General features: G+C 43.5%; 1 protein-coding gene across 2 annotated transcripts; it reads left to right on the top strand.

Annotated features, from left to right (window-relative positions):
* The first annotated feature begins 787 nt into the window (after window positions 1-787).
* LOC123113013 (uncharacterized) lies at window positions 788-5,659 on the top strand. Of its 2 annotated transcripts, none has more exons than XM_044534115.1 (14): window positions 788-880; window positions 1,043-1,140; window positions 1,247-1,444; window positions 1,534-1,664; window positions 1,756-2,043; window positions 2,207-2,343; window positions 2,865-2,944; window positions 3,608-3,781; window positions 3,864-3,991; window positions 4,076-4,351; window positions 4,450-4,580; window positions 4,941-4,988; window positions 5,070-5,132; window positions 5,221-5,659. In XM_044534115.1, exons 2-14 carry the CDS (start codon window positions 1,065-1,067, stop codon window positions 5,315-5,317), a joined length of 1,827 nt encoding a protein of 608 aa, XP_044390050.1. In that variant the 5' UTR covers window positions 788-880; window positions 1,043-1,064; the 3' UTR covers window positions 5,318-5,659. The 2 variants fall into 2 exon arrangements, with proteins under 2 accessions (XP_044390050.1, XP_044390049.1); XM_044534114.1 differs by having other exon boundaries at window positions 5,064-5,132.
* Window positions 5,660-10,284: the final 4,625 nt, after the last annotated feature.

Below are 10,284 nucleotides of genomic sequence, written 5' to 3'. Positions count from 1 at the left end.
TTTCGTTTAAGAGAGCACGGCCGTGCCTCTCGTGAAAGCACAACCGTCCCTCTCGCGGAAGCAAAGTCGTGCTTCTCGCGGAAGAAAAAAAACAAAAAACGTGTTTTTTTGGTTTCCGGCCGTGCCTCTCGCGAAAGCAAAGAAGTCTATCAATTTGAAAAAAATAATTATCAAACTAGAAAAATCAAAAGCTTGAAAAAGGTTCGCCATTTCCAAAAATGGTCTCCCATTCGAAAAAGTCCACTAATTGGAAAAAAGTGCACAGAGTCCAAAACAGTCCGCAAATTAAAAAATGTTCACGAATTCAGAAAAAAGTTCCAGAATTCAAAGCAACTAATGAATTTGAGTAAAGATCATGAATTGGGAAAAATTCACAAATTAAAAAGCACACAAATTCAAAAAATTGCAAAACTTAAATTTTTTGCATTTTATGAAATTCATTAAGACAAAAATTGCGGACGAATAAAAAAATATTAACAAAATTGAAAAAGATTATGAGAATTTAAAAGTTGTTCTTGATTCTAAAAAAATGATTTTGAAAATAAGTTAATGAAATGTAAAATGAAAAAGAAAAAAACAAGGAAAAAGACAGGATGCCGGAAGAAAAACAAAAAAAAAAGAATTTTCGGCCGTTTTTTTAAGGGATAAGAATTTTCTGTCGTGTGTTTAGGTGGATGACGTTACTTGGGCCGTGAGCCCGTTGTGAACACCATCCGCTGCCACTCAAAAAAATAACCGAAGCGGCTCGGTCAAGCACTCTGGCGGACAACCCTAAAAAAAAAAGAACCATAGCGGACGCACGCACCGATCGACGAACGCACGGAGCCACGGAACCCTAACGACTTGGGCACCAGCGCGGTGTCGCCAGGAGCAAAGCAAGGTAATTTCTCCCCCAATCCCTGCTCTCCTCCCGTGCTTGCTGCTGCTGTGCGCTTCCGCTTCGCTTGCTGGCTTTGCGATCAATCAGTGTTTGTCGAAATTTTGTTCCTTCCCGCAAAAGAAATAAAATTAAAAAAAAATTGATCCTTGTTATCCTATTCAGGCTGGCTTGCAATTAAAGGTCGATGATGAAAAACAAGCGCCGTCTGATGAGAGGCGATCAAGAGCAAAAACGCCGTTACAAAAGAGCAACTAGGCCAAGTGAGTCCATGCCTGTTTCCCGTTCCCTGCAACGTGCACATTCATAATGATAAAATCGACGATTCTGTTAACTGCATGACACGTGATTCTATTTTGAATTAACTAGCTTTGGATGGTACCTCCGTAGCGACATGGGGCGGCTCGAGTGAATCCAATCCAGGCGCCTCGACTGAACTCACTGAAGCAAGCTCCTTACCGATATCCGGCAGCTCGAGTGAATCCAGTCCAGGGACCCTGAGTGAACTCAGCGAGCAAGTAGTTTCAAGATTGAGGAGGAGTGTTGTGTCGCTTGCTTCATTCGATGGTTGGTGATTATACTGTTAATAATTTCTCATATTACCTTGTTTTAAGTTCAGGTATTCAGTTCGCACGTATGACTCTCTCCCTCTCCAGGTGATACCAAATTACGCGAATGCACAGGCACATGCATCGAAAGCTCATGTCCTGATGCCACGTGTTTCCTGACATCGATAATTTTGATTCCGTATACTTGCCCTAGAAGGAAGATCACTGAAAGTTTGACGGTAACCTTTTCTTGATTATTAATTATGCTGATTTATACGCTGCACCTGTAATGATTAATTCAGTATAGCCATTGCCCTGTGCTCATTTCAGATTAAAGTGCGCCTTCCCGATGATCAGATTGTCACTGGGTGGATAGATAATCCTGAGTTATATGTTCATTTTTTCATCATCAAAATCAAGAACGTTGATGTTATTGATCCCACCCATCTATATCATCTAAGTCTTGATCGTGCCACGCAGTTTGAGCCTTATAGGAAGGTAGCAGCTGTATGGCGCTATTATGATTCAGGAGAATTAAATACCAGAAGCGGAGTAGATCTCGCCTCTGTATTTGCTCGTACCGATGAGAGGATGTTAAGCACATGCCGAATCCATGAGGTGAGCTAGCTGCTTTAGTTTGTATAGTTCAAATAAATAACTGTTTGACGGTATGAATGGCTTAATCTATATTCTATCATTGTATGCGCTGATGCATATCCTTAGTTTCACGCGTTATGAATTGCATTTTTCATGCATAACTTTATCCCCATGTTTGTGGTAGGTGGGGATTGGAGGTCCCCTTGTTGATTTTGATGGCAACTTTGTTGGGATGAACTACTCTGGTACCAAAGAACGAAAGACCCCCTATGTACGAAGGCCTTCAATTCGTGAATTCATGTGGTTTCGCGGGATGGTCAGGTATGCGCACATTCAGTATTGATGAACCACACTCTGTTTCTTCTCTCTGACTGCATCCTACAGTACATCTCCCTGCCCTATTTCTATTTGAGTTTGTGTAAGGTGTATCATTCTGTACGCCAAAGAGCAGCTTTCGAGGTTTACAAATTTATCCCCAAAACTGCTCATTAGCAATTTTGTACTTGTGTTTTTTTTTTTGACATCTCCTGTTGCTCTGCATCTTTGACCATCTCTTTTCCTGTACCCAACAAGCTGCATTTGCAATGTACTAGATTACGGTTGTTATATTAATCTGGCGCTAATAAATATTTCTGCTACACTCTAAACTTGCATTTAAACAGACCCATGGAGAATTTTTTTAAAATTTTATTAAATTTTTGATGTAAAATATATGCAACTATTTGGTGCTCCCTTTTTCTATATTTCCCTTGTTTAATACTCTAATTTTGTGCATGGTGTGTGTCTCTTGATATATTATCCTTTTGGATTTATCACAGTGAGTTTTCTACATTGTGCTGCAGTGTTAACGAAGAGGTTGACGAAGCTGCAAGTGCAAGAATTAAAATTCGTTTTGGAGACCCAGGTCTCCTCGTGGCAGCAGGTGAGCAAATTTATTGATATTGGCTGTAAGCCAGAATGAGAGCCCTGGACCCAAGAGGTGTGGCTGTCCCGTTGAACCACAGGGAGGAATTAAGTGGAGACGGGAAGTTAGATTGTGTTCCTCATACTGGGTCCATGGTCATTTGTGAGGCTGAATGGGAGATTATGGGATCCTATCCATTAATTTGGTGTGTGGTCATATACTGTTAGTACATAGAAAAAACATACTGACTAAACAGTACTGGCATTATGTCTTCACAATTTTATTTATTTGATAAACCAGGTGAATGCCTGCGTGTTGCTATGGAAATCATAAAAATATATTGAATCATGCATGTGGCACATCAGTCTGCAAATCCGCGGTCACAGAAACTGACCTGTAGATAGGAAAACAAGATGATATAGAAACATCAAAACTCTGAGGAATACTCATATGACATAATTGGCAAACCCTTAAACAAGATGTCGAAATGGTGCGGTGGAAGAAGGAAGATGGATCATCACCATCACACTCCAATTTTCTTGGATTACATATTGAAACTACAATGGCCAGGGTGACCCCTTGGCAGCCAGTCCATTTTTACTTACTTTGTTGAGTACCTTATGTTGCATGCGCACACTCTGAAAACTTTATGAAACACTTTTAACTTGTGTATCATGCTAGGCGGGCAATACATAAATCTTCTCGATGATATGTTCAAGAAGGATATCTTGAGGAAACCATTGGGAGGTTTTGGTTTAGAAATGGATCGGAGTGCCTACTCACTTGCTTCAGAATCAAGCAAACGTCTTGCTTCAGAAATGGATCGTAGTGTTGTCTCACTTGCCTCATTCAATGGTGATGACTCTGTAATACAGTCCTTACTTTTCCATTTTTTTAATTGTTCAATGATTGATAACTGACATGACTATCTCTGTAGGATTTGCAAAGAAGTTTTCTTGCACAGGTGTATTTGTAAAGGGCAAAAAATGCTCTGCAACAATTCTGACTTCAGCAAGTTTGGTTAGAGTTCCTGGCAGTGCACACATGATTGATGATAACTTATGGGTTGTTACTGCTAATTGCTAGTATCATTCTTTTTTTGCATTTTCATTTCAGATACTGGTTATTAACATAACCTTATTATTGCAGATTGAAGTTTGCCTTCCAGGCGGATTTCGAGTTGTAGGGATATTGAACTGTTATAATTTACACTACAATGTTGCTCTTGTTGACATCATGGGATTCTGGCGTCCTCGCACAATAAAAATCCATGGGCATCCAGTTACCTCATCTATGGACGTAATAGCTATGGGTAGTCTTTTTGCGCGTCGCAAACTAATGGCTGTTGAGGGGAAGGTGTTGATTGGCAAACAAAGCAAACTTGATTGCAAAGAACTTTGTGTTTCCACCTGTGTAATCACCAAGGTATTTCTTGTGGACCTCCCCAGTTCCTCTAACATGCCAAAAAGTTATTAGCGTTCCTTTTGTTGAACTCTTGTATGTTGTTCCTTTTATCTTGCTAGGCTGGGATTGGGGGGCCTCTTATTGACAATGACGGGAATTTTGTTGGAATGAACTTTTATGATGAGGAAGAAACTCCGTTCCTGCCGAGGGATGTTATTCACCGCCTCTTATTGAACTTCAATAAAACACGGTATGTCTTAAAAAAGAAGCTTGTAGGTTTTAGGGTTGTTGTCCTATCTGTATATTCATCTCTAGTTTTCACATCATTCAATCATTTTCACTTAAACATAATTTTGGCTCAATTATTTTGGGCTGATATGACAACTTGTGTGTGCCCCGAAGCATAATACTGTGCACTGATGTAGTGATGTAATGGTACATGATTCCAATAACTTAATTCATCAGTGTGTTCTGTTGTTATCTACCATTATCATACTCTGCACCCTCTCATCGTGCTCTTATCCTTTTCTATTTTTTAATGCATTAAGATGGTATGTCATTGGTTTAAACTTAACTTGTTTCCTCGTGGTAAAATTGATTTTGGGTGTAGTTTCACGGCTAGTGCAGATGATACTACTGTCGAGGGTGTTGAAACCAGGTATTCTTTCTTAAGTACGGAATTGTTTGAAATAATTTATTCAGTAACTCTTATGCCTTTTGAAATGACTTTCAGCAACAGATGGATGTTTCCTGGTGGGACACACGGAAACACTGAATCTATTGCAGCAACTGATGGAAACAAGTATTCTTTCTTAGACATGTTAATATCTATCTATAACATCGTTTAGAATAGATCTCTTCATTGACTTGTACTTTCTTGCTCATGACAGATGGCCGTTGCCTGAGCCACGCTACGTCGGTCGTAGGGACATCCATTTGCCACTTCAGAAATGGCCTCTGGGTCGCCGAAGGCCTCTGCCTGTGTGATGTCACGTTGGTTGTAGAGCTGACGATCGCTGCAAGTATTGACGATGTTTTCTTGTCCATTGGTGCTGGGACCTCCATCCTCAGCTGCTCGAGTACTAGTAGTATTAATATTGCTTCCTCTATAACGTGCTCCTAATACTAGTAGTAGTATGATCTATAGTGTTTTGTTGGTGGTTGGCTATCAGTCCTGCATTCTGAACCGTTCGCTTTGTGTCGCTAGAGTTCTGTTATCATCGGAACCAATTAATGTTATGGTGTTCTGTATGTGTAGATGGGTAAACCCTGTCACAAGACCATGTGGTCTAAACATAGTGGTATCCATTGATTTATGTTTTTGACTCGTCTCCTGGGTAGGAATAGCAGTAGCAAGAGGCATCTTCAGGAGCCATCGGTAACGCTAGAATCTAATGAGCTTGCCATCGCTTATACGTATGAATGATTGCGTGCAGAGGCGTTGAAAATGCTTTCAGTTGCCGCATCGGCAACAAGGAGGTGAAGGCCGTGCCATGGCCTTTCTGCCTCCATCCAGTGCTGCCACCGCAAGCGAAGCTTTAGTGTGTCGATCTCTGCTTTGATGCAACAGATTGCAAGCCCACACAATTCTTCGGATATCCATTAATTGCACAAGGCACTTAGAGCAACTCCAATGCGCCTACCCAAACTGTCCGTGTGTGCCTATTTGGGTTAAAACGGACACAAAATTCGGCCCAATGCGCCGATGCAAATGGACCAGCGTCCGTCTTTGTTCGTGTGTGACCCATTTCAGGCCCAAATTTGGGACACGTTTGCGTCGGTATGGACACGCAATGGACGAGCTCCACACCCGCCCTTGTCCTCCCCTTGGCCCGCTAGTCGGTGATACATTGGACATCCCCTCTTCCTCCCATCGACACATAGCACACTCGGCAGCCCCACCCGGGTGCCCAGGCCGGCCGCCCGCACCCACTTACCCCCCCCCCCACCCCACCCAGCAGCATGTCACCTCCCGACGGCCACATACTCTGGCGTTTGGTAGACCGTTTTCAACGCCGACGCTACCACCTCCTCGCCTCCCTCTGCCGGCAGCACACAAGCGTGGCTACCTCGCTCGCCGGACGCCGCCACGTACGCCTCCACGCCGACATACCTTCTACCTGGTCTTGGAGCGGCCCGAGGCTCTTCAACGGCAGGCTTCCTCCACGATACCCGCAAGGTGTTCGACGGTTTGTCCACAAGGTACAAGTGGACTCTAACTACGAGTATTGTTTCCACAATTTCATTTGCGATTCAAATGATTCTTCATCCGATGATGAGGAGATTGTGGTTGCTGCTTTGGTCGTCCATGACCACATAAGTAGGTAGCGGCCGATGTTCAGGGGCTTGATCCCGGAGATTACTTTGGTGTTGAATCGGAACCAAGAGAGCCGCCATTGCCGACTCTGGTAAGACTACTTCAAGTCCCCTAACCTGCTCTTCAAACACCATCTATTCCGACGTCGTTTCCGGATGGCTAGACATGTGTTCAACCTTATCCGGGAGAGGGGGTGGCGTACTATAACTATTTCGAGTGCAAGGAGGATGCCCTGGGAAAGATTGGCTTCTCCTCTTATCAGAAATACACTGCAGCTATTCAGATACTTGCTTACGGAGTACCCGGTGATCTCATTGATGAGTATGTCCGAATGAGCGAGTCCACATGCCTAGACTCCATGTATAAGTTTTGCAAGGCTGTGGTATCAGTGTTTGGGCCGGAGTACTTGAGAGAGCCAACCGATGCAGATATAGCCCGACTGGCGATCAATGCAAGTAGGAGCTTTTCGGGGATGCTTGGTAGTATAGATTGTATGCACTGGCAGTGGAAGAACCACCCTTCTGCTTGGCAGTGGCAGTATATGGGCCATATCAAAATTTGCAATGTCATACTTGAGGCCATGGCTTCACCAGATCTCTGGGTTTGGCACTCTTTCTTCAGCATGGCTGGATCTTACAACGACATCAACGTGCTTTAGATCTCTCCGTCGTTTGCAATGCTTGTAGAAGGCAACTGCCCGGAGGTCAATGTTGAGATCAATGGTCACCACTACGACAAAGGATACTATCTAGCTGACGGTATCTATCCTCAATGGACTACTCTTTTAAAGACAATCCCCAACCCTGTACAAGAGAAGAGGAAGAGATTTGACCAAGAACAAGAGAGTGCTAGGAAGGATGTGGGGCGTGCCTTTGGTGTTCTTCAATCACGACGGGGCATCGTTTGGTATCCTGTTAGAACTTGGAGAACCAAGAAATTGTGGGAGGTGATTACTGCTTGTGTGATCATGCACAACATGATCATAGAACATGAGCTTCCGGATGATATCTACGACCAAGGGTTTGTATTTCAGGGTGATAATGTTGTGTCTGAGCATGAAGGAGTGGCAACGTTTGCACGCTTCACCGAATTTCATCATCAAATGCGTGATTGGAAAACTCACATTCAACTGCAAATTGATTTGGTTGAGCATATGTGGGCTCACATTGACAATCAATAGATGTGTCAGCTATTTTTTCTTTCAAATGTATTTGAGGAAATTTAAATTTTATTTGGCTTGTAAACTATGAGATATTTATATTTTGTTTGAATTATGTGAATTTTGACCAATTTTGTGCAACAAAAAACCACCAGAAATTATGGTATATACTGAAAAAACTGGAGAACTGACAGAAAATGAGATCCGAACTACCACAATAAAAACATCAGATATTATCTACTGCATACCCAGCCAAACATCAGATATCATCTAGTGCATACCCAACCAAACATCATACTCACACAGTGATCCAGATGACACATACAGGTCCACAAAAAGGAGTTTCATAATAGTCATTGCGGGCAGGAGTTGGGCCTGTTGCTTTATTATTGACGGGAGGAAATAAACGGAATAAGTCAGACGAAGGCTCCTGAAAGCAATCATTGATAGTACCAAAACAGAGCGAAGACTGATTTCTTTGTCATGTAAAAGGCGAACACAAATCACAACAAGCATTAAAAGGGAAACCAACCAAGGTATTCTATGAACAATCACAGGGATTTGGATCATTTGGCCCACTTTACATGGGGTTTGATGATTTAACCCAGGGTTATGTCAATGCCTAGTGGTCCCGGCCCCACCCGATTGGGGGGGCAAATTATCAAAGTTAGAAAGTAAACTGGGGCAAAAGATCCAATTTCTCGAACAATCAATTATCACTGTATCAGAAAGCCTGTCATCCACTGCCCCATTACGAGCTCTACATAAAAAAGTGTAATAGGGCTGTTAGTACATTAAACGTAAAATATTTCTTGTTTAACCCTACAGTATGATTGCTGTATATAAAATATTGGGATCCTACAATATCGATTCCCCGTTCTCCGAGATCCCCAATTCATCCACCAAACCCTACTTCGACTATTGGGACGTGACAACATCCTCCTCAACTATATAGCTTAATGTTTCAGTCTGACCAGAAGTGTTGATACACAACAGCTATTGACCAGTAAGCAGTGATGGTGGCATCCCAATCCGATGTGGACAACTTATATGTCAAGTCTCAACTACTAGAATTCAAAGAATGTTTGCATTATCCAATCATCTGCTGCCGCGATCGAACATTCGTGGATGCTGCTTAGTCAAGTCAAATTAAGCACCTCTTGCTTGTAGACCAAGGACTGGTATAATCATGTACTTACTCCTAGCTTTTTGTTTTACGGGAAGTACGTAATTACTCCCAATTAGCCTAACTAGTTAGCTACTCATAGTGTTTGCTAGTCCCGAGTGCATGATACCGGCTAACAGTGGCGGAGCTAGACAAAATTATCTGGGGGGGCGAAAGGTAAATATGAGTGCTTGGGGGGGCCAAAAGCAAAAAAATTCTCATCTAAGTCCTCATAATAATTTTTTCTTCACAAGTTGCTTCAATATTGAGGGGCCACAGCCCCCCAGGAAGCTACATAGCTCCGCCACTGCCGGCTAAGATACCATCACTATGGGCAGCCTTTGTTCGACCTTAGTTAGTACTCGGATCTAACCCTGGTCGACTCATGGATTGGCCGGCTCTCACCAGCTACACCACGGTCATGATCATCTTCTCCCTGCCACTAAGTGCTTCCCAAGACCGGCTTGTCCCCGGCACCATCGTCTCCAATGATGGTGGATTCGCCCTGGGCTTCTTCAACCCCTCCAACTCCACTCCGGCCAGCCTGTACCTAGGCATATGGTATAATGACATTCCTGAGCTCACTGTTGTGTGGGTCGCCAATCGAGATGCCCCGGCCACCAACACAACTTCCTCAACACCGAAGCTCTCCCTCACCAAGAACTCTAATCTGGTTCTCTCCGACGATGGTCGCGGGAGCCGTGTCATTTGGGCAACAACCAACGTGTGACCACTGGTCTGGTCTCGTCTACCCCAACGGCGGTGCTTCTGAACACCGGTAATCTTGTAGTTCGATCGTCAAACGGCACCATGTTGTGGCAGAGCTTCGACCACCGCACAGACATATGTTCCTTCCTAGCATGAAGCTCGGCATAAACTACAAGCCGCATACCACCACCATGCCTTCTCCCTTCACTGACTTGATGCCGGCTTATAACTTGTCCCTAACCTTCATGTCTTTATTTGAGTAGTTGTACTATTTCTTGAGGATATGGTTGAACCCTACATGATTTTTGAGTTCGAGGAAACAGGAAAAATGAAAGCAAAAAAAACTGACCGGAAGCTTCCACGAACCGCCCAAAACCGAATGGAAGGTTCTAAAACAGGAGCTAGTGGGCCGGCCCAGATAAAACGCTCCTTCGGCCAGAGATCAATCCCTCTCGCGGCTGGACTAAGTTGGACAAGAGGTCGCCTAAAAAAAAGGTCGGCTCAAAAAACAAAAGTTGGAGCAGAGGTCCTTCCGTCGACGAATCCAGCGGCGGCCGGTGAGCTTGTTTCGAAGGTATCCCTTCTCCACCTCCGGTCGAATTTTG

This window comes from Triticum aestivum, chromosome 5B (assembly GCF_018294505.1).
Source record: "Triticum aestivum cultivar Chinese Spring chromosome 5B, IWGSC CS RefSeq v2.1, whole genome shotgun sequence".
Lineage (NCBI taxonomy): Eukaryota > Viridiplantae > Streptophyta > Magnoliopsida > Poales > Poaceae > Triticum > Triticum aestivum.
The sequence above is the reverse complement of the archived record's forward strand: the minus strand, read 5'-3'. Positions and strand labels throughout refer to the sequence as shown.

What these genes read in the sequence shown, in the direction of transcription:
- LOC123113013 (XM_044534114.1), top strand. Translation starts at nt 1,065, where the DNA reads ATGATGAAAAACAAGCGCCGTCTGATGAGAGGCGATCAAGAGCAAAAA. An exon ending in GTCGCTTGCTTCATTCGATG is followed by an intron (nt 1,445 to 1,533) that starts GTTGGTGATTAT and finishes CTCCCTCTCCAG; the next exon opens with GTGATACCAAATTACGCGAA. An exon ending in GCACATGCCGAATCCATGAG is followed by an intron (nt 2,044 to 2,206) that starts GTGAGCTAGCTG and finishes TGTTTGTGGTAG; the next exon opens with GTGGGGATTGGAGGTCCCCT.